The following is a 25,635-nucleotide window of genomic DNA, read 5'->3' as shown; positions in this document are numbered from 1 at the left end:
CCTTCATTGAATGGACTTTCATTTGAAACATGCACAGAGAGGAAGCTTGGTTAACTTGTAACCTAAAGAGTCCATATCAACTTGGTAACTAAACGATCTCAGGGCAGGATAAATATGTATAGGCATGGAGCATTTACAACTCTGCCTAAAGCTCTCACGTGGATGCTCTGAATTGGCCTCCTGAGGATACTACCTCTTTCCTTTGGCTATATAGATAGCTTGACTTCCTAATTTAGGCATGAATAAGCTCCTCTTTAAAGCTTTGAATTATTTTTTGTGGAACCTCTGTAGCTTTGGCTAGGACACATCCCGACAGATTTAGGTTTGACGGAACCACATTAAATCAGAGTATTTCAGAGATATCCATTAATCCTCCAGGAGTTAAGACTAGAATTTAGAATGAGAAATTATGGATCTAAACATATCAATGGTATTTCTTTAAGTTCTCTACATTTCACAAAGTTGTCTCTCTAACTCTGTGAAATTTTCTAATTTGACAGCTAGATCCATAAACCATCATGACAATCCTAATGCTATCAACAGACTTAAGTGCAGTATCAAAGTTCAGTTCATTGAACCATCAAATAATATTCTCTTTGGGGCATTTTCTCCCCTTGATGAGCACACATAAGACCTAGCCATGTTAATTATCATATATATATATTGAGAAGCAGATGTAATCCATTGTACATTCAGCCTGTCAAAATGCATCAATTATTCAGTCAGAACAGTATGACTGCATGAATCATTTCCTTTTTCACCACAGAGCAGGTTGGAAAAAGCTCTTGATAAAATAACTGTGTAGGAATTTTTAAAACTATTACTCTAAAATTTAAGGTATAAGTAAAGAAGGAGTAAGCAGGTATCAGTCAGGTCTAGGACTGCTTAGAAAATTTTTTTTTTTCTGTCCTCCCTCCTAAGCCCTTTCCAGTTCAGATAATGTTTCCATTCTGCTGCAGGCTTCTCTCAGGAAATTAATTTCTTAGCTTGATGTCACCTGAGGACTGTCAAATGAACTAGCTAACATTTCTGTAGCCTCCTTTCTTTCTAATGCTGTGTTACATCTTAACATTTCACATAACTGTAGGACAACCTGATCTTATTAAAAACTTTATAAAGTGCTGCACCACAGTCTATGTCATTGTATAAATAAAAGTAAGATAGGATCACTGCTTGAGGATTTGTTTGTGTCCTAAATGTCCTCTTTCACAGGGCAATGTACCAGGCAAAACTGAAGGGTTTGGCCAACAGGAAACAAGACTGGAAGAAGATTGATTTCCTCTGCTTTACACTCTTGTACAGCAGATTCTTATTTTCTTTCCCTTCATAATACTTCCATCCCTAATGTTTCAGAGGAAATGCAGCTGATGTTTTCTGGAGGGGATAATTGCAGGAGATAATCTGCATAACAGAGCAAGATACTCGAGTCTTAGATGGGACTCTTTCTTTCTGGTGTATATGCAGAGAAATGTATTAAACAGAAGCCCTTTCAGGTACATTGAGCTTGGCAGTCATTTTCCTCCACTGTGAGCTTGGCACACATGACTGCCATGAGCAGAGCATCAGGGCTGCCACTTGCTCTCATTTTAATGCCAGCTCAATCCCAACATTCTCCAGTATCTGGTAAGATATTTTGAAGAAGTTTTTCTTTCCCCTCAGTTTTTCAAATGAAGTTAATATAGTGTAAAGTGAGAGTTTATGATCCCAGAGAGAGATATATCACACAGACTAGCATAGCATAAAAAGTATTAGAATAGGTTTTCCAGCATTCTCCAGTGCCTCAAATCTGAGCCAAAGGGACTACTTCCTAATCAAAAGCCCTCATATTTTTCATTCTTTGTTCCTTTTTGATAACAGAAGGCCCAGACAAACAGAAACAAACAGAAACTCTATTCTGCTGTTCATGCAAGTCTGTTAAAAAAATGCCTCCCATAGGCTGCTTTCTACCAGCCATGCTATTTCATTTAATCCATTCAGTCCTGAAGATCAACTTAGGCAATTAGACAAGGGATTTGGACTCTGAGGGATAATTGGATGACTTGCATGCAATAAACTTCTTGCACGGTCTCTTCATTTTTTTCTTTTGTTCTCTTTGCTCATCCCTTTGTTTCTCATCATTAATTTTTTTAATCAAGTTTGCAACACCCTTGCAGTTACAGCAAGATAGTAATGTGACCAAGCAGCAAGAACCTGAACACCTACATTGTAGCTCCTGCTGCTTTATGCCTTTTTAAATTGTTCTGATGTGGTACCAAAGGGAAGAGCAGCTGAACTCAGATGATGGGATACAGCAGTCAAGGCTTCATTTTTGTATCTGCAGCACTGCTGATGTTGCACGGTGGGAATGAATGAGCTCAGATATCTTTGCCTAATCTCAGGTGAATCCTGGAAGAGAGCTCATACAGGGGGGAAAAGATTAAGGATTGCTGAAATGTAATTATTACCTTTCTTTACCCTCTATAACCATCTTCAACTTGTCATCTCCAAGTCCTGCATCTGGGAACTTTTTTTACCTTGGACACACAAACTCATTCTCACCCTTAGTCCTCAGCATGATACTTCTAACTTTCATTTCCTCCAATTTTGACATGTGCCTCCCACATCAACCACATCCTTCATGTCATCTGTCTCAATATCATATTTATTTACTGTATAAAATGACCTTCCTCTACTCACATGATTTTAAACTTAGTTCCTTTTATTTCCTACACGCTAGCACAGTTTGTCAGTCTGGATACACAGTCATTTAAAATCTCATATGAATTTCAACATCTCCCTCTAACATTACAGTATAATTCGCTTTTATAACAAATGTCAGTGAAATATTAATGATCACTATGCTATCAACCATAAAAGGCAATAACAACAAAAAATAAAACCCAAATCTTAAACTGCCTAACTTTAATGTGTAACCAACTGCTGAATGTGCAGAAGTCCTTTTCAGCACTTGCCTGTAAGGAATAAAAATACTGCAGCCACAGCTAGCGAGTCTTGGTTCAACCTGTACAAATAAAAATTTTCCTTCTAGTTGTCCACATCCAGTCTGACATGACAAATAAACACAATGTTCTGTAGACCTCCTATGATGAGCTCCTCGGGTAATACTGACAGGCATAATAAGAAATTAGGACACACTGTGCAGAACCTTATAGGTTTTTTACAAATGAAAAATACCCATCAAAACAAGGTCAAAAGCAGAACCAAATTTATTTATCCTCCTACTAGAGAGATGGGTATTCAAGAACTAGCATCTTCAGATCAAAGTATGAGGGATTTTAAAATGGTATAAATACCTGACTGATAAATAAATGGAAAAACACTTTTCAGAGTTCTTGTATGACTGGAGGCAGCACGCAGCTCTGCTCTCACTATTGCAGCAGTGAAGAGCAGGTTTGAGTAGCTCACACAGAATGCTGAAGGATTTGACTATTGAGTTGCTTCAAATGGTACTCCTGTGCTCTGCACAGAGAACACAAATTGACTGAAGATAGAGTAATGAACTAAGAGGGTGAAATAAGAAAAATATTATTAAACTAAGCTCACAAAAGGAGAGATGTTGCATTTGTATGCAAAGAAGGAAAGTAAGATGTTAAGGGTTTGTGTCTTTCATGGTGTGATGTGGAGATAGCTGAGCTTGGTTTTGGTTTTGCAGCCGTATAAAGACTGCAACAGAGGTCTCAGCAGCAGTTAATTTACTCTGTTTTGTGGCTGAGGAACACACATCAAAATAATTTTTTCTTCCTTACTTAAGATCTCAAGGGACATCCTCAGATATGTACTGTGAATCTCACACTATTTATATCTTTCTGCTATAGACCTTAGTACATTCAAGAGAACATGGAGGTGATAAAATAAAAAACTTAGTTTATATACCAGGCAATTGTCTTCTCAAACAAGAGCTATAAAAGAAAGAGCCCACATAATGCTGTTGGCCAAACCCCATTTCACTGTGCACTGCACAAGTGATGGACTATACCACAGTAAGAACCAATTCCATGTTGAGAGGGAATACGACTAGGTAACAAAAAAGGTCTTTTTTATAACACCGTAGAAAATGGGTGTTCTGGAATAATATTGACAGGCACTTCTCACAAATGTTAACCTTGGTGACCTGGTTGTGTTCCAGCCCAGGTGATTACCTTTTACACTTACAGTCTCCTGGCTTCTTTCCACTCCCTGGCCCTGATTTATGTGCAATTAAACAGCAACGGTGTGTCACTGCGCAGGTGACTGCCTGTCAGTGCAGGGAGTGGTGAGGGGATCAGCTGCAGAGTGAAATGGTCATTATAGGAACTACAAGTCCCATTAAAGGTTATCAAGTTCTTTAGAGTACTTGCAAACATACTATCTAGATGAAAGACAACTCAGCACAGTCCATTTTATGCCTCATCTATGTTTACAAGGAGGACAGTTGATTTTTGTTTTCCTGCAGGTGAGAGGATTATTGGCTCCCCTTTGCCACAGCAGGCTCGGCAGGCAGTTCTCCTCCACAGTGCCCATCCTACAGTGCTCCTGATCTCCACAGGAGAGTTGCTTCATTTCCCGCTCTCTCCTCCAATGTGGCCTTTCAGCTCCACAGGAGACCCCATGTCTCCTGAGCTTCCATTCCTGCAATGCAGCACTCACTAGCTGCAAATTTTAGCTGAAGAACGAACATAGTGAGCAGGACTTGGAAAAATACTTGGAAGCTTTTGTTTCACATTTCCCTGCTAACACAGTATCATTTCTCTGGGAGTTATGATCTCTTTTTGTTCAGGAAATTGTGCAGATAAGCTACAGAACCTCAGCGTTTAAAGAGAAATACAGAAAACCCTTTAGCAGAAGAAAGGCTATCAGAGCCACATGTCCCACACAGCAGCAATCCTGCCTGTGCAGCACAGCAACACAATTCTCCACTAGCAGAATGAGACTGACTGAAAAGCAAGAACTAAGTATATTGGAGCACTTGCAATCCAACAGTACACAGAGCTTTGAGTCATTTTTAAAGGTACTTTTCAGATGCATTATTTTTGGTGAAGCTAAATGTTGTAGGCACTATACAAAACCTGTGAATTAAATGAGAATAGGCAGCTTCCTATATTTCAAGAAGAATCAAGAGTTACACTTCGTTCTCAGACTTATTCTGCAAGTTTTGAATAGTTTAGTAGAGAAAAAGAAAGCAGATGTTTTCAAAATAATTTGTGAGAAACAAGACACATACATAACTGTAACTCTGAAACATGAAAATAAAAATAGGTGACACAAGAAAAAACCCCAGCATTTGCAATCATTCTAGGAAAAGTTCAATGATAACAATTATTTTGTAAGGTAATCCTTATTATTAATGCCTGAAAATTTTGAATCTGTTCTTTCATATTCCAAATCTTACAAAAGTGATTCTTTAATTTTTGTTGGATTTTTTGGGTAGGGTTTGGGTTTTTCCACACTCACCAGACTTTTCTCAGAGTTGCACAGCAACAGAATGAGAGAAAATGGACACAAACAGGAGCACAGGAAATTCTGATATAAAAAGCTCTTTTTTTGTCTTTGTTTTTTCAGCTAGAATGAAGCTGGTCAAATACTGGAACAGGCACCCACAGAGCTGGATGAAATCTCCATCCTCAGAGATATTCAGGACACAATTGCAGCCCTGAGCAACCTGGCCTGACCAAAACCACTCTGAGCAGAGGTTGGACTAGATGAGCTCTGGAGGTCACTTCCTCTGGAGCAGAGGAATTTTTAGAGGGTTTTTTTAATTCAAAAACATAACAAACATACATAAACACACAGGGACACGAAAATTCTACCACAGCTAAACACATTCATGTATCTGCATTGCATTCTGCACCTGTGTATGTGCTCTACTGAATGTGGACACACACTCACAGATGACATGCTATGTAAAATGTGGAGGCATCTGAGCTTGAGAAGGAATATTAAAAAACATAAGCATAAGCTCCAGTAAAGTAGGATTATTCCTGACACCGAATGCTACCTCAGTATTACCTATTTTCATGATAAATTCTGACATCTTGAGCTGCAGAAATTTTAACTACAGCAGAACAGTGCAACAAATGAAAGCTAATGAAATTCAGTGTGCACGAACTGTTCAGTGTGACTTCACAGGTGAAACAACTTAGCTCTGACCATCTAAGCAAGAGGTAGAGGACATTTTTTGAAATTCTAATTGGATTGGATTGAGGAAAATGGCTACCCCTAAGAAAAGAAAAAGATGGCCCTGCTCTAAATCACTGTGCCATGGCCATCAGCTGCATCTACCCTTTGTGACACGTTTCGCAAGTGAGATGAGCAAAGGAAAACAGAGATTGTGACTGTTTTCCAAGCACCCACAGTAAAGGATCAGGATACAGCCCACAGCTCTTGGACTGCTTCAACCCACTATGCTCTGCTGCTGCTGAGTAACCAATCACTTGTTTTAACATGGTACCTGAAAAGAAAGTTTCCTGGATACTACTCTACAGGGAGATCTTCCAAGAAGAAACAGGTTATGAATCTCAACTTAAAACAGTAACACAAATGCATTTGGGGACTAGAAATTACCAGAGTATGATAATGTGGATCAAATTTAGATGAACAGCCCTACTAAAGTGAAAAGAGCCATTTCTTTTAATTGTACACCCTTTCACAAAATGCCTTTGTATAAACTCCCATAAATGCTTTTCTTCATGATCCCCCAAAGTTTTAGATCAAAAAACATGACTTATGTGTAATTCCAAGTTAGTTCCAGATGAACTATAAAGGCCTAATGCAGTGACTGTGCAATATTAATGACTGTACCAACTCTCTTAATTTCCCATCATATCTCTAATACTTTTGCCTCACTTGCCATATGTAAAACCATACATGTCCTCAATTTTCATTATGTCTATTTGAGAACTTATATTTTATCCCATACAGAGACTGAAAAAAACATTAGTGCACACAAATTGCTTCCACAGAAAAGAAGTCTCTGTCTTAAGTACAGTTTTAAAAAAAGTTGGATCAATTAGCAATCTGTGAATGTTAGAAACATCTTAACAATATCTCAAAGATGAAAGAGCATATCACAGAATGAGGAAAGGGAGAAAAATTAAATTATGTCTGCAGTCATAATGAATCAAAGCGCAGAAGGTGGTCTCCAAATCAGCAGGTTTTGATGAAATATTAAGAAAAATTATTATTGATGAAAAATGGATAAGCTCTTTTTGATTTTTGCAACCTTTAAATCACACTTTGCTAATTAAAATAGCTTCAGCACACCCTCCATTCCTTGATGGGCATTTAGCAATCCTTAGAAATGGGTGGGTTAATTTGACAACATTTTATCAAATATGCAGAGTTTATCTTAAGCAAACAGACACAGCACAGTTTAAGATGATGTGCAAAATGAAACACAGATAAACCTTCCTTTTTCTTTTCTTTCTTTTTTCCCCACACACTGTATCTACCAACACGAATGCAAAGTAATAACAGGCAACTTCTGCTTATTTTCTCTGCAGCATATAATACCAAGTAATATATACTACAACTATTAGTGGACCTTGAACTATGTTTTGGGAAAGAAAGACCAATGCTAATATTTTCTGTCTCCTTTGTTTGCCAGGTCAGAGCTCTTTCCTTCCCAAAGATAAGTGGAAATGAAAAGTCTGAGAGACATTAGTTTTCACATTCCTTGAAGTCGTATAAATTCTAATTGCTCTTTTAAAATGTTGGTAGTAGAAATTATGTGTTCTCTTTTCATCCCACTTTGTACTGTGTTTCCTTTCAAAGGGAAACCTAGGAATGAGGGAAGGCTGTAATCAAGATTGAATTGTTGCACACAGAAGACATTTTATTACAGAACGCAATGCAACTCAGGCATGCATTGCAGTGTTATTACAAAACTATACCCAGAAATTAAAACGAAGCAAAATCTGTTCCTCTGCTTTTTCTGTCCTAGATTAAGTCTCATATGTTATATCACCACCTAAACTCTGGGCAGATGAAATTACCTACCCATTACAAATATGTCATCTATTTACCATAATAACATTTAATATATCCATCATGTAAGAAAGACTCCTATGAACACATCAGATTGAAAAGCTATTTAAATGTCACTAGTATTTAAAGGAAGGAAAAAAAATTATAGCAAGTAAGCCTGATGTTAGAAATAAGTCTGATGTTTTTCAGAAATACCTAATCATATAAAATAGGTCATGCAAGACACCTTTCAATGTTTCACATCATAGTGTTTGAGCCTTAAGGAACAAGACTTCAAACACTTTATAAACCAATTCTTTAACAATATACCATGAAGTATAAGGCTGCAGTAATATACACTGTTTTCTGAGTGATGAGTGGAAAAGCACTGTTTTTCAGCTTTGTAACCAAGAACAAACTGAAATGAGAACTTTCAGCAATTTCTCAGTTTCCAGGGTTGCCAATGTGGTATGTTTCATAAGCCCTCATTCAATGAGTTTACAAGGTTTAAAAAGGAACTAACCACCTCCCCCTACAACCTATATGTAGTAATTCTATTTTCCTTTCTAAAATTTACTGCAGAGGATTCCTCTCCACAATTACACTCCAGCACTTCCGCCACTGACAAAATACCTTGACCATAAGCAGGATGATTTGTAAGTCACATAAACAAACAGTAGTGGCCATAAGGATAAACAATATGGTTAAATAAAGTTTGCCTCATGTGTGAAGGAGATATTCATAAAAATAGAAAATAAGGAAAAACTCTTCAAATCCTCCAAAATTAGAAGAAAATTTTACTGTTCATCCGTTAAACTACATTACTTTAAAGATCTAACTTTAAATTGCATATTTAGTTTTAGCAAATAGAAAGCCAGGATTTGGTGGACACACAGCACTCTCTCCAAGCTCTGCCTGTACACCCCCCTCCTATAACCAGACAAATCTAAAATGTGAAACCCCTAGCTCTTTAAATACTTGGAAAGGAGAATCCCGAATCCTTCACCAAAAAGGAACAGATGGGTGGACTGGAGAGACATAAAAGACAGAAAAATCATAAATTTGAGTTCTATTTAGAAAGGGCTATATTCAACAGCAACAACAAATTAAACTGATTAAATTATGGTGTTCAAGTGCTGCGCAACATCAGTTCACAATCCAAATTTTGGTTAGTAGGACTTGCAAAGAACAGATTTTAACAGTTTACATTGGTAGGATCAAAGCACTTCATTTAATGAATGGGAAAGCCTTTGCTTTTTCAGCTTTGTGTACTCAAATATTCCCCATAATTTTCTCAGGATGAAGAACTTCAAACTGTATTGATGGCATTAGTGGGAAATAAAGATGTGCACATTACAGACACAGCTGGGTTTTTAGACTGTAATCTCAAGCCATACCATAACCATTAGATGCCTGAGACATTGCCTTTTATTGCTTTTGCATCTTGTTTTGTTTCATACTATAATATATAATTATAGTTTTCTTTTTTTTTTATCTCCTACCATTTGAAAAATGTAAAGGTAGTTCTCTTTTTTCTCCAAGCAACAAAACACCCAAGTGATCTATATCTGTGTGCAGCTTGCACTAATATACCAACAAAAAAATCCTTTGCATAATTCAGTTACAAAGTATTAAAAATACTAATATATTATACCCTTAAATTGCTGAGGAATGACGGGTTTTGACTCACTTTTTATACATAATCCGTCACCTGCGTGTAAAAGAATTGAAAATCACAAAGCTATGCAGATACTTGCAATTTCCAGCCAAGGCAGCCCATCTGCAGTCACTCAGAACAGGGGCACAAGGGGCACGTTTGGGTGGGGCCCCTTTCAGCCCTTGTCTTGTAACCTGGAGAAGGAAGTTCATCTGTCTTATCTCTCTGTGCATTTTCCCACTGCAACCATTTGTAGAGGTCCTAACTCGAGCTGCTTTTGTAAAAACAAACAAATAGCTGTCACACTTCACATTACACGGCAAGCGACCAGAGGAGAGGGGAAGAAAAATCACTGGGCTTTCAGAGAGGCTGTGGCTGTGGTAAATGGAGAAGGAGATGGTTCTCACAACAATATCAGTGCTTGGTATCTATTCAGAGAGAAACCAGGACTTTCAAGTAATTAAAAAGGGAGACCTGAATAGAGTTCACTGTAAGTCTGCCATTTATTCTACCAAAGTGGTAACCCAAACAGGGGAGTGCAATCGCATACTTTCACAATAGGGAGCCTACATAAATCCTCATGAATTTATATTAAAACTTGTCTTATATTCTATCAAGATGGAAGAACAAAAGAAAACAACCAACCTAAGATAATAAAATGCCAATGCTAATAGTGTCTATTGGGTTCTAAATATACAGGTCTATGAGAGACCAAGCTAATTTTTAGGCAGTCCTGGGGGCAAGGATTACTGGCTTATAGGATGAAGGGTAGAGAAACAAAAAGCCCAATGTGTTAGCGCTAAAGTGAAATTAAACCCCATGAAGAGTCTCACAGAGGCTCTAACTAATCCTTCTTTGGGTTATCACAGACAGAGGAGGAAAAATACCACAATGACTTCCAAGTATTATTTTGAGTTTTACATGTTAGAAAAACTGCAAATAGTTCATTAACCTGCTATTCTCCAGCAGGCTGTCTTGAAAAGTGTGTTTGATTATCCCATAATGGCGTATGTGCTATTTTCTAGGCCAGAAAAACCTTTCCAGAAATCCGATTCTCTCAGGAATGAAGCTGTGTCACGACACAAAAGAATGATACACTGAAAGGCAAGGATATAAAACCTTTGACTACTAATTTCTGAAACATCACTTATTATTTAGGAAGCTTGGAAAACAAAGCAAGTCCCTACTCTGAAACGCTTGCAACATGATTGAGTATTCACAATGTATCTACCCGCATGAGAGGTACCTTCCCCTGGTAGCACCTTATCTGTAGGGCGCTGATGGCAGAGGGTGATAAACAATGAAGAACAAGAGATTCGAGCATAGGAAAACACTTCCACATCAGCGAAGAGAAGTAAACAGAGGTAGGAGGGAAGAGCTTACTCATAATCTTATTCAATCTAGCCTTCTGCACAGCTCTGCAGGTTTTAAATGTCACTGGTTAGATGGTTTACAGTGCCATGGCCTTTCCCTTCATGAAAGTGCTCTTCAAGTCAACTTCCAGAACCATCAAAAAATCTCTTCATCCAGGAAACTTCCTACCATTTACAGGGTGCATCACCCTGAGTAATAATTACTATCTCTTATCTCTGCTGGGCCTGGCAGTAAGTTCATATTCCTATGCATAAATTATCCCACAGACTTAAAAACACTCTTGTGAATGACACTACCAATAAAGAAGTTTAATATAGCTGCACAAGAGACTGCTTTTTAAACAAATATTTATCCAGACATGGCAATATAGCATTTCATAGCTTTCATAACCCATTCTGCTATTGCTAGGAGATATTTTACACACACTAGAAAAACAGGGTCTGCTTAATTTACTTTTTACATATTTCTATATTATATTAGAGTGTTTCTATGCAGTTTCCATGTTTCAGTACTCTCATGCCGATTTAAGCACAAAGATACTACTCAATCAAAGTTAACATCTTAATAAAATGTTCTCCATTTCTTTTTTGGAAAAGCAACAAGCAAAGTACGTGATTCAACCTTAAAAACAGCATCTCGCCTTTTTGCACCAAACAGATGACAGTTAAAGGAAGTGGGGCTATTTTCAGTTCCAAGATATTCCTTTAACATAACTTGATTCTACTTCTGATAGAAAAGAAACAAGTTCATAAAGGTCTCCCTTCTAAAATGAAGATTTCTTTTTCTTTTTAATAGCAAAATGCATGCAAAAAGCATATGATTATGGTATTTATGTTTCCATTAAAATGTCCCCAGCAAGCTGGAGGAGTCTAACCTACTATTTTCAAGCTATTTAGATTTACAGCAGCACAGTGCCTATTTTATTTCAATTATATTTCAGGACAAGGCACTCTTGGTGGAAAATGATTACAGAGTGACAGCCAGTAAATGTCCATTAGGAGTTGTCTTTCTACAGACTGCTCAGCTCTGGACGTCAGGTGATCACTATAAAACCCCACTGCATGGCATCATTGTCATCTACGCAAAAAAACTTATTGATCAGTCGAGCCAGTTCTCTTCTGTATGATGCCAAACATACTAGAGACATTTTACAGCTAAGCTAAAAGCTTTATCCTCAAGAACACAGCTCTTGAGACACCTCTTTACTGAACAGTAAAATAAACATAGATAATACATTCCACTTCGGCTTTGCTTCATTAATGCCTAACATAAGAAGTGAAACCTCCTTAGCAGCCTGTCTCTGTATCTATCAATACATAGGATGGAGATAATATCACAAGGGCAGCTCAAGTATATATAGCTATACTGATGATCAATCACTCCCAACACATTTACTTATTTTATTTATTTATTGCTAGAGCCTAATTTCTTCTGAGAAATAGGCTCCTCTGTTAAGAAAGAGAATCTGCTTTAATTCTCTATGATCAAGAAGAGAAAACTTTTTTAATGCTGCTGGAGAGAATTGCTATGACTAGTGTAACTGGAATTTGAAGTGTTCTAAGACTCATATGAGCTACATAAGAAGCCCAAAATAAAGAAACTCCCATAATTCAACCACAAGTTTAACCAGAACTATCACTATCACTTTAACCAGTATTATCACTATGAAAAACCAAACCAATCAACCAACACTTTCCACTCTAAGCTCCACAAACATCCATTAATGACTTAAGACTGATGCAACAAAAATCTGCATTAATTTAATTCTAAACTAGTTGCAAGACTTGTAAGGATATATTTGAATAAAATTTACTATTTACAGAGTAGGGTTTTTTACCAGGCGTTGTTGGTAAGATGGGTAAAACATTATCATTTACACACATATAGATTTCCCTGTCTCCCATGAGTAAGTTAACATCTCTTTCTCCTTTGCTGTATTTTGACATTATATAATCTACTTTCTAATTTAGATAAAAGGACAGACAAAGTTTAAGGAATAACTGTGTTCTGCTTACTGTTTTGTACTATCTGTGTACAATTGAAATGCTTGTAATACATGCAAATACAAAATATATTCAAGCAGGAGAAACAGGCCTGTTCTCAATATTGGTTTCAGTAAGGTTATAAAATAACTGTCTGACAACAGTACCCCATTTTTTGAAGTAATATAATAGTTGTTCTCATAATAACCTTAAATATGTAAAAAACAAAATTAAATTATCTACTATTCTGATAAACAGTTTACATATTTGCCCTCCACTTTGTTATTATTCATATGCCATGATACAGTTAAACTTATAACAGTTGGTTGAAAGTAAGAGAGAAGTTGAGGGAATATTAAAGAAAAATAAACCCTGACAAGGCCTCACGCACAGGCACAGTAATTCTCTTGCAAGGTACGGAAAAATTTGTCATAAATGTTCAGCAATGGTATGCAAACTATTATGGGACATTTTGTTACAGGCTTCCTTGTAAGAGCCTTTTAAATAACCTTTTGGACATACTTAAATGTCAAATTTTGTTTGGCACTAAGCACCGAACTTTAATAGAAATAACATTTCCCATATAAACAATGCTGCTTTTAATATGAACGTGCTAAAGATTTGAGACAGCCTGGCCATTACCAGCTTCTGGCAGCTCAGCATAAAGGTAACACACTGCAAGTGACTTCCATTCTCATTCACAAAGGCTGAAAGCAATTGTTTCTATTTAGGTAACCTCTGAAACATCCAAGGGAAAGAAAAGGATGGGAGGGCAAAGGGGTATGTGTGTATGGCCAAACTTCGTGAACGAAGATTTGGGAAGGGCTGTCCCCACGTGGGTGTGCCCTTCCAGCCTGCGCAGTGGATTTTAGGTGAGGCTCAGCGTGCGCAGAACTGGCCCCACCGTTTAAGTCCTGAGGTTCATCTGCCACGGCCGAGCGAGCTTGGACAGTGACAGGGAAGTCCTCAGGACTAGAACCTACTGGGCAAAGGGGTAAAACACACTGAAAATAACACTCGCCATAGGTGAATGCTTATGCACATAATATTTTAAGGATGCAAAACGGCAACCATTTCTCATCAAATTTCTTGTAGCATTTTTTTGATAAATCAGTCTCCAGAGAAGAGAGCTCCATGAAGAAGAGCTTTGAGAAGAGGCATTTGGATGTTTGGTGTCAAGAGGGGCATCACAGGAGATGCCAAGTGAAAGGGGAAGGTCTCTCTGCTGGAAAGGGATAGCAAGAAACAAGTTTCAGTGCACACAGGGTGAGGAGCCAGGTATCCTACAGACAAGGAGACAGCACAGTTAACAAGCACCTCAGATCCACATGGTAACAACTGTTTCTTAAAATGCTCAGAGGATGATTTCCTAGTACATCTAAGATAAAGCCCGTAAAACACAGAGCAGCCTTTGGGAAGATACCTGAGCCACAATCCAGGCTCTCCTCCTAAACATTACAAAGGGTTGAGCTCCCAGACATCCTATACACACCTTGAGGAAGACACTGAAAGCTGCTCCCTCACAGCTGTTACATCTCCCCTATGTCAAACTAGGTGATCTTTAAGGTCCTTTCCAACCCAAACTATTTTATGACAGACACTATGACGTGCTCTTTCAGTAGTGGGCCCAAACTACAGACTCTGGGAGAGGCAGCTTTGAGCCTGAGATTCCACTAATCATTGAAATATTCCCCTAAGGTCCCAGTCAGAAGCTGGTGGGATTCACCACGTCCAGTTTGGTTGTTAATAAAGTCATGAGGTGAAGGAAAAGAAAACCTCATACACCAGAACTTCATTTCTCAGATCCCTGAACAGGTACTTTAGAGCACATTCATACCAAACAATAATATTTTTACACCTGAATTAAATATTTCTTTCTAGGTCTTTCTTGTCAAATGTGTCCCCCTTTATCATGGGAGTAGGGGTGGCTTTTCTCATCCCAGTTCTAGTCCCTCACTTGCTTTTTCTCCTTCTGCTCAAGCCCATTGTGTGTGCTGGGACTCTCCTTTTGTTACAGTGTGATCCAGCTGTGAGAGGCAGGGCCCTCCGTGCTCCTGAAGCAGCCTGAATGTCATAAACTACCTCCCTGCTCCACAGTCCTACCCATATGATTAACATTACATTCCCCCAATACCCCGTTATCTTCAGTTTTACTCACTCTCTCCTGGCTCTTTTATCAGTAATCACACAGAGTTAGCTAGGTCACACAGGTCTTCTATTTCACCGTGCCAAGCTTGCATCAAAGAACCTTTTTTTTTGTTGATGTGACACTGATGCCATTCAACTCCAGCATGAAACACTGCCTTTGGTCTAACAAAAACAGCCATGAGAGTCACCACGTGGCAGCCATATTCAACCAAGCTATCTTGAATTCCAAAGACACAAAAGTGCTGAAATGTATATTTCATATGTATATGAATGTTATACACTATATATAATACTATACACACACACACACACATATATATAAATGTACATATATAATATTTCAAATGTATATATACATCTGGGTATACCAGTGCCAGCCAATATAATGCTAAGGAATGCAAAATTCCAAGGACGCAGATGAAGCTGTCATCTTTTAACCTTATTTTGCTTCCTTCACTGAAATAATGTGCATATAACCACAACATATAAATTATTTTCATTTAACATGAAAAGCAGACCTTCTACACAATGGAAGAGGACAATGCAACAGAGAAAATAAAAAGACAGCTGTGTTACTGATTTTTAGTAAAAATGTATGCATTACACTATGCATCTGAGATTTTATTTGCTATGTTAGAGGATATATTTTTATCAATATGATGTAAAGAAACCTTGCAAAATAGATCTAGTGGAGGGTTAAACACAAAATCTCAGTCCTCAAAGAGTTTTAGAGAGACAATTAGCTGAACTCTGCATGACAGCTACCTTCCTTTAGACCAAATATAAATGAGTCCTTACCACAACAGAACAGAATATGCAAGATGAATGCCAGTCCTCATGTAGGAGCTATACAGATACAGATCTCAAACACTGTAAGCAAAGACGCTGATTTGCTAATTTAACTGAAGTTCAATATGTTAATTCTGGAAAGAATGAGGTAGAAAATAAAGTGAGTGGCTTTACTATGAACTAAATTAATAAGCATCAAATGAGTTAGCAATACCTCATACTCTGGGATTTTTGTGTTAGTTTTTGTAAAGCTGAGAAAATGCAGAACTACAAGTTCATAAAAGTAAGCCAAGAAAACAGATGTGTTTTCATTGTTAAAGTACTAAAAAACTGTGAATTTTGCCTTCGGTTATTTTTACTTCATGTTAGTTTACATGCCTGTTGTAGCTTCAGGTTTTCCATCAACAGCAACCAGAATTTTGTCCAATTTCCGCATAAAAACAACCATGACCCAGTTCAGATAATGAAACCACAGAAAGAGTATAAATCATAAGCTACAGCACAAGAAGAGAAAGTATATAATGAGTTAAGCTTGTAGTTGACTCACTTGGTCTGCATTTAATCAAAAAGCTCAACCTGTTCAGGACAACAGTAGGCCTAGAATCCAGGTAAGCTTTAATCCATTTTTGCTGTAACAAAATAGCTTTCCAGAGATTTTGTAGTTGCTGTGAATAGGTTAGAAATGTTGTATTCCACAAGCACATCCATTAGAACTCTAATAAATAAACCCGATGATCTCACAAATTTGAATTTAATTTCAATGATACCATCTGGTGACTCCAAAATTCCAAACCATCTGAAGAACGAGAAGAAAACCAGTTGCTGTGCAGAAAATTAATTTCCCTCCCCTTTCTGTAACAGGTTGATTTGAGTGAGCTCAATACTGTTCTACATAAAGGCTTTAAAAAGTCATTAATAAAAATGCACCTCCGACTTTCCAATTGATGTACAGTCATCTCCCATGACAAAAGGAGTACAAGGATAGATTTTGAGAGAGTGTATTGATTGATGTCTGGTGCCTACCTGTCTACAGGTGAAGACTTTGAATTTCGTGGTTTCTTCACTTGAGCATACAAGGCTTCCACTGTCTGTCCTTCCCTCGGGCTTTGTGGTCGGGTGTTCAGTGTTATTGTGCCACTATTTGAAGAAGAGTCATAGGAAGGGATCCCCACATACATTGGGTCTGCATCACAGACAAACGTCCGGTTAAAGTCCTGTATCTCTGCATAGTCACGTTCTCGAGCTTGTCTCTCTCGAAATTCCCGAGTTTTTGCTTGAATTCTGAAAAATTAAAAAAAGGCTGAAACTGATGGCTGTCCCCCCCACCCCAGACATTTGAAAGCAGCAGTTAGCAGAGACTTTGGATAGTCTGTCTTAATGAAAACCACTGAAATGTTTCCAGCTTCAACTTTCCATGGGGTCTCACGTTTACCTTAAATATTGAAGCCTAGATTGAAACAATGCTACAATCAACATTGCTCTTTAAGGAGCAAGTCTGATTATCTACTGTCTTTTAATTCATTAAGTTAAATAACTACTAGACATGTCTGTTGGTAAACAGAGTTCACCTTTTGTTTCATGCATCTTAGAATGTCTGTGCTATTACCTGACCTGAGAATGGCCTGATACCATTTATATTGTATTGCACTCCATCAAAACTTGTCAGATGTAATGGTTCTAAAGCATGTATTTAAAGAGGAAATTTTAATGTATTTTCTTAACTTAATACTAAAAAAAATACTTTTTTCAGAATTTAAAAACTGCATAAGGATAGAATACGTATATACATTTATGTTTGCATTCATGCAGTAAACAGCAGAAGCAGATTCTTTCATGATTCACTTGAATGTGCATGCTTTGTTTAAAATGTTAACAAACTGAATCTGGCATCTCTCAAAAGCAGGCTGTATTTTCCCAGAAAGTAATCTGTGTCTTGTGTTTAAAGTTACAAAAGGAAGGTGATGCTGCACTGGGAGTTTTTATTTAGGTGCACTATTTTAGCTGTATGATAAAAAAGTGACAGATAGAAACAGATGACATTTAGGAATATGACAAACACAAATTGAGCACAGATCATATCTTCAAAAGCACACAAAGCTATTACAAAAATGTGATCTGGGCTTCAAAGATTCTTTGGCATTTTAGTAAATTTGATGTATCACCCACACATATGCACAGTAAACTGACCACACAATCCCCGACACTGTCTCCCCAGACCAATTTAATGCTCTGTCATCATTGCAAAATGAAGCACTCAGCTGTCTCCTCCCTTCCATTAGGAAAATGTGCTCCTTTTTCATCTAATACTGCCATGGCTACAGTGTGACAGCATCCATCTATGCAGACTACATCTCTGTATTATCTCTCCTGTGTGTCATTTCCAAGCACAGTTTGTTCACCAACTTTTAACAAGGGCAGCCTATTCAAAGCCTCTGCCTCTTTTGAAAGTAAGCCTTGTCTCTTCTGGAAATAGAAAAGCCTCAAAGTTAGGAAACCTTGACATTTTTGGAAATTTTAAACTAGCCAGATTCAAGATTAGTTTTGCAAAAACAAAAGGGGATACACAAAGGGTGGGATTCAGACTGCAGAATGAGAAGTTAGATGCCACCAGCAGATGAGCTCATACCAGCCACGTGTGCAGGCTGCCTTTAGGGTGACAGGGAGCTATCAGTAGCAAACTCCAGTCTGGCAGTGCCACAGTAGTCAGTGTGTTCCAGCAGAAAAGGAGTCGCTCTATAGACACTTTAAATACTGTGCTTTAGGTCTTCATTGGGAGCTTGGATACCCAGCTTTGATTCAGCTGCTCAAACATAAGCAGCTATGGCCACCTGACATCCCCAGGTAATCCTGCTGGACTTGCAGCTGCTGGACAAGGACTCCCTTAGGTCATGCTGAAGTCTCAAAGACTGTGATAACCAAATGACACAAGACATCTGTGTTCAAGCACGTGAATCCAGCCCAGAACTGGTATGCGAACATCATAAATCAAGAGAAGGGAGAGAAGGATGGCACAGAGAGACAGACCTGTTTTCTCCCACAAATCCTGTAATTATTGACCAGGTTGCTTTTGGATACAACTGATTGGCTGAATTCCCTTCAACAGCCAGAGCCACCTACACTGATGGTTCAGTGACTCATTTACATGTCCCAAGTTAAACCTCAGCATTCCTCTTTTTATGTCTACTACCACTGATTTGTGCACTGCGCTCTTACATTCATTCACAGTGGAAAGAAAATTTTTCTTCACAATAATTTCAGCAACATCAAACCAGAATTCTTTTAAATCCAAAACTGATTTAAAATTTAAACTGTGTTTCTGCATACTTATTTTAAAAATAAATGTTTTACAGTCTCCTATAGTCCAAAGCTGTAATTCAGAAATGTTGCAGCCAGTCACTTGGGAGGTTTCTATGTAGGAGGAAAAACAGGCCTGAAAATCACCTGTGCATGTTGATTCCTCTCTCAGCATTTAGCTTCCAATTTGTTGTCCTGTATTATTTACTCTGTGGAGAAATGCATTTGTCTACTGATATTTGTTCTCTAAATAAAAGGACCTATAACAACATGTGTAGATTTAATTCTTCTTTAAATGGACAATGTATCATCACATACTGGAACATTGTCTGACACCAATTTAAAGGGAAAAAATCCATGTATTCAAGCAAAGTTTCAGTGTATGAAATCAGACAGTATAGTAATAATGCGGCATAGAGTAATTCAGTCAGAAGAAAACATTGTTACCTGAAGTGCTTATAAAACAGATTTACCTCGTGGTAACTGATGCCTTAGTGTTACATGAGAGAGGATGGTGGACTTATGTAACTTTTGACCACGAACATCACATCACTCTCCACAGGTGCAGACATAAGTGTTCCCTGCTTCATGTTAATCACCTTTTCTCATGCATCTGCTTATCAGCTCTTAAATAGTTTGGGTGCAGCACCATTTGCAGCAAGAACCTTCAGATTTCCTGCGCATAGCTCAATGAGGGATACTTATTCCCATTCAAGTGGAAAAGAACTGATTTTTGAAGTTATGCAAATAAGTATGTTCACATCCACCAGAAAAATTTTTAGAATATTTTCCACAATTGCTAATACAATGTGTTAATACATATACATAGTATTCAAAATCAGAGTCTAAATATATTAGGATCTTCCTGTTAATTATAACCAAAGTACCCAGTAATCATTTGCAACAACATTTAACAAAGGATAACCCTAAAGTAAATTGTATAAGATGTCTGACCACACTGATACCCAAAATGTTATGATTTTTTTCTCTTAATTGTTTGTGCTTTACATTTAAGCCAATGTGCAAATCCTACCACTTTCACATGACAAAAGTTATGGGTATCTCAATTGCTTAACATATTTTTGAATATTGTTTAAAATACTGTTTGGTTTTGCCTTTTCAAGGACATACCACATTTAAACATTATTCTCCCAGCTTAAGAGAGCCATAAAAGACTAGTAAAAAATATATAGGCATATTCTTGAAAAGAAAAAGAGCTATCAGCTGAATATTGCACTATCCCTTTTGCAATAATAGCTTTTAACTTGGAATATATCTTTATATAAGAACCTGAACTTAATGTGATACTAGTTTTCTTATATTGACCTCCCCCACCAGCCATGGGCTGATGTGCATATATGCATGACATGCCCCAAATAATTTGTTAGCATATACTGCATTAAGTATATAAATCTATGGGAAATACCAGTGCAGACTATTGTGGGGAAGATTAAAATGATTATGTAAACACGCTGTGCAGCACAGATGAGAACCTAAAACTTGCTCTGTACATCAACCCTAATCAGCAACATTCCTGCTATTTGAAATCCAGTATCTGGAGAAGTGTTTGACCACAGTGCTTTGGTTTCATAATGTGAATAAGTGTATTAAGCTGTCTTCACTGAATTGTATTCCTTCCTGACATGGCACAATAAAAATGCCTATGTCTGAAATTTCAGATCAGCTAATTTTGAGGATTTATGGCCTTCCAAAGGATTTTGTGGGGATTTAACAATAATAATAATGCTTAACATTCACATAACTCTTTTCATCGTCAAAGAATTTTTGCAAAAACTGCTAATCAATTTTGCAGTGTTTAAATGAAACTGAACTTTTAAAAATACAAAAGCTATCCCAAGTTTCTAAACCCTTCCTGCTGAAGTGTTAATATGGAAAATGTCAATAATGTACTGTCATGCTTTACAGACTCAAATTATAATGTTCAGTAAAACACAAACTATCCTTATGCATTTGTGTGCCATTCAATTCAAAAGCTAATGATAACTGCTTCAAATGACAATATTGTTAGCTGCTGAACTTCCTACAATTGTTACAAGAGTTTTTCATTGCAAGCTAATCCAGTAATGACAGACATATCCATTGTAGAGTGATTCCTATGAACGTGAAATGGTGGTCACAAAAGGAAGGGAAAAGCTTATGCATGGCTCTCAGCAAACAGCAGTTACCTCGCTCCCTTCTTCAAAACTCTGAGAGCAATGTCCAGTTTTCAGATGGAGGCAACTACCATTTTAGACACTTAAATTTAGCTGTCAAGTTATGTTTGAACTCCCAGGAGAGACGGTCAAGATTCAGTCACACCAGGCAGCTGCTGCAGGGTCCAAAGTGCAGTTTAGTTGAACATCTGCAATGTGGCCATTTTAAGGAGAAGCCAAAGGGTATTTAACCATGTAGCTCATATGTGGGTCCTAAATAACCATATTAATTTGAGTTCAGTTCCACCTTGAGCTAAAGGTTTACAGCAGTTCTCTGAACTAACTTTTTTCAGCGACAGAAAATCTGTGGTTCTGGCTCAGCTGTTGTGAGTAAGAGTGAATAAGCAAAGTTGTCAACAGAAGACAAATCAACCCTAATTTCATTCAGGGTTAGGAGTAACCTATAAATATATCTTTGGGAGCTCCAGTCTCCTATGTGGGATTTTTTCATTTTAGTGATTTAGAGTCTTGCAAAAAATCACCTACTTATCTTAATTGATGAACACAGCATGGGAAGGGCATTCATGGCTAGTATGTTACATTTGCCATTGCAATGGCAGCAATGTCCTCCCCTAAGAGCAGAAACAAAGTTGGCTGCTGCTTCTGGTGTGCAAGTGTTTGGTCAATTGAATTAATCCTCCTGCTGCTGCCAGGATTCAGCTATTGCCCAAGTGATAATCCACAACCTTGTCTTTTCCACCAAGGCTCACTCATTTACAAAATCAGTATTGAACGCTTGCCGTTCCACATATGTGAGATGGCTGACAATGTTTATTAAGGGTAGAAACAGCATTGTATAAGGACAGAAGTTAAATGGCAAGCCATTCACGGCTGCCAGCTCTCAGTTCTTCTACCATCAGACTGGCATGCACTGGGATGATGGATTGGAAACAGAGAAAAACAACCACAGGTTTATAAAGCCAGTCACAGCTTGTTCCAGTTAGTCCACTGGGATGAACACATTTGGTCCAATTTTCGCCAGGTATTGTTTCTAATAAAGAGGTCAAGAAAGTGCATTGGCCAGTAGCCAGATCTTGACAAATTTGTCCTGTCCTCCCTTGCTAGTGAAAAATACCTTGCAGGAACAGCATGCCAAAAACTAATCCAGGTCTTGCTGTTCCTCCCCTAACCTCCTCAACTGCCTTCAGGGCTTTAATGGCCCTTTTCCTAATTTTTGGCAATCAAGTCAATATGGGAGTTTGTCTTCTCCTGTATTTTTATCTGACCTTTGTCTGGATCCAAGCAGAATTTTTCTGACAACTACCCTTCTAATGAGGGTACCTTGATTATAGGCATTACTGTGATTTCACTGTGCACTGAAATATGACACCTCGCTTTTCTTATCATGATTAGAGCTAGTCAGTTACCACAGTTATAACCACCTCTCAGCAAAGTCATCTGCTTTCCTGGGAAAATCATTCAGAAGGATCACTGTGTGCAATGGATAAAATCATGGGCATCAGCAGGGGTAGGTTATAATTAAGAAAGACACCTCCTCTTCCTCATTTCCACTATTTCATTCAAAATATTTGCATAATATAAAAAAAAAGTCAGAAAATACTGTTATGTAAATATAATTTTTAAATTGAAAGTCTAGAGACCAATCTTTTTCAAGTCATTAAAAGAAAAATGTTAACACTTCTGCCTTATCTGCTATGTACATACATGTGTGGCCAGTTGGCTGAAATATGACTGTCCTCTGACCTCAGACACATGAGGAAACACATACAAAATGTGGTCAGTTTACACAAGCATACAGGGACAAAATCAGAAAGGCCAAGGTGTAACGTGAAATAAAAGTATCAGGGAGCTTTAAAGATAGCAATAAATCATTGCGTAATTGCATTAGCAGTAAAAGGAAGAGCAAAGAAAAGGTTGCTCCCCTGTGTGGCAGTGAGGGAACGATATTGACAGATGATGCTGAGGAGACCTGAGGCTTAATGGTTTTTTCGTTTGTGTCTGTCTTCACTGAAATGGTTGACTGCAAGCAGATGACCAGCACAATTGACTTCCGGCAATAACAAAAAGATCTTCAATACGGCAACAAAAGAAGTAGCTAGAAACGAGTTAAGCTAGCTGAACTTCATCTGACACACACAGACTTTTTCAGTAACCAGGAGGGCTTGTTGGGGACAGCTGAATACTGAAAAACTAGAAAAAGGCCAACATCCCTCAGAGGAGGAGGAGAATTAAAAACTCATGAGTTTAACCTCAATCCCCTCTAAAGCAAACTACTGGAGGAGATAATGGGAAGAGCAGTAGCCACCATAGAATTATCAAGAACAGATGTGGTGAAGTCAGTCAGATTCTCTTCTACAACACAGTAGACAAACTTGTGAACAGATCAGAAACTGTGTCCTAGGCTAAGAAAAACAGCTATGGGATGGATGCAATAGGTTGAACAAGGCTGCTCCTACAGAGTATCTAGAGAGTAACTCTCAGCAATTCATAGTCACACAGAATGGACAGCTTGAGATATTTTCTACATGGGTCATACTCTGAATTTACTCAGGGTTTTCATTATAATTTAGGACAGTATTGAATCTGCAGAAAACTCAGATAAATGGACTTTGGTGAAAGGGATTAACATTTCAAATGTTCTTGAAATAGAGTAGACTTCAAAACAGAATTAACATCAACTGGAAGGTATATTATATAGTCACAATAATTAAGCATATCAACTATAAGTAGAGAAAAAAATCTGTGAGTTTCTTTTTCAGGAATGGATCTGGAAATTCTGCTGGGGAACAGATACAAGTCTGCAACATCAAGCTGCTGGGGAAAAAAAAAGAGTGGAGACATAACAGCAGTCTACAGACACTGGAGGAAAAGAATTATGTTTTCCACCTTTAATGCAAGTATTAGGTATTTAAACCACAGCAGGAAAAATTGACATTAGGTACTGTGGGAAGAAGAACTTCCTAAAGGAAAGGTAGTGGAAAAGACTGCCTAGACTGGTCAGTTGTAGGGTTTATGTAATTGTAAACTATTAAAAAAACCCAGGACAAAACAAACATCTTTCAGGAATTGCACACTCTGCAGATCCTACTTGAAAAAGGGGCACGATCTCTCTTAAAGATCTACAGTTTTGCACCTACATAGAAATTCTACACACATATATTTCCTATATATTGGTTCTATAATAGCAGAGAAATAGAGCAGTGACTACATATTAAAAAAAAAAGCAGAAAAAAGCTCCCCTTCACCTCTAAATTAAAGAATCAGACAGTCCTAATTTTTTTCTCCTTCAACAATCACAGCCTATCTGCCAATTAGAATATGTGATAGTACTTACTGTCTCTCCGAAGGTCCCCCCTCCTCAAATCCTGCATGCAGAAGAGATGCATGAGAATTTCAAAAACCTTTAATGAGCTACAACCCAGGAGGGCTGTAGTTAAAAAAAAAAAAGGATGAAGGATAAAGATGATAAGGTGATTACTGTAAGTGCCATAATATATTAAGAAGAGAACAACATGCTCATTTTTATACGGAGTTATATTAAAGAAGGCTATTAAAGAAGGCAGCAAAATACAAATGACGACATAAAGAAATGAAAAAATACAGGACAGAAAGTAAATATTATGCATATATGCAGGTGAAGTGTAAACACCAATTTGAAATCAGTGACACGGATGAAACTAAAGGAGGCATTAGAATAATTTCCTCTACCTGGAGGACTCTCTCATGTATTTCACCTCTACTCCTCCATATCCCTGACTTTCTTGCTTCACCCTTTGTCTTTCCAAAGTGAAGACACATCCCTACCAGCAGAGTACCTCAAACCTGCTTTTTTGGAACTTGTAGTAAACAAGTGAAAATCCTTCCTTACTTTGATTTAAAAAATCTGTAAATTACCATCTTACTTGCACTTCAATGGAGCTTTTAGCCTACTTTGCAGTTAACAGTCTGCCACATTTTGGGGTTTATCTGTTGTGGGTTTTTTAAAGAATATATGTCAACCAAAGATGAATGTTTCAGGTACACAGGAAGTATAGGTCCTCCTGTCTCCAAAATAAACACCACCATGACTGAAATTTTCTGTCCTTATTTTCAAGTCTGATGCAAGGGTCAGTGACCTTAGCAGTGAAGGGTCACCCAGATGAGCAACTGGGACTGGTATCCTGCTGGGAACCATGATGCATCAAAGAACAACATTTCTGTCTGTAAGCAAGATGGAATTTAGTATTTCTTTTGCATAACAAAACTGGTCAGAAAGGCTGCTATTTACACCTATGAG

The 25,635-nt window shown here is 37.8% G+C and overlaps 1 protein-coding gene across 12 annotated transcripts in view; it reads right to left on the bottom strand.

The window, feature by feature from the left end:
• PARD3 (par-3 family cell polarity regulator) overlaps nucleotides 1–25,635 on the bottom strand; it is a 447,638-nt gene that overhangs the window by 82,380 nt on the left and 339,623 nt on the right. For 11 of the 12 annotated variants that reach the window (XM_071559915.1, XM_071559920.1, XM_071559916.1 and 8 more), the window contains one exon: nucleotides 16,915–17,172. The exons of the other annotated variant lie outside the window; for it this stretch is intronic. In XM_071559915.1, the coding sequence (XP_071416016.1) occupies nucleotides 16,915–17,172 (258 nt within the window). The remainder of the gene's footprint in view (nucleotides 1–16,914; nucleotides 17,173–25,635) is intronic. 12 annotated transcript variants of the gene reach the window in all.

This window comes from Pithys albifrons, chromosome 7 (genome assembly GCF_047495875.1).
Source record: "Pithys albifrons albifrons isolate INPA30051 chromosome 7, PitAlb_v1, whole genome shotgun sequence".
NCBI lineage: Eukaryota > Metazoa > Chordata > Aves > Passeriformes > Thamnophilidae > Pithys > Pithys albifrons.
This window is presented reverse-complemented; position numbering and strand designations above follow the sequence as displayed.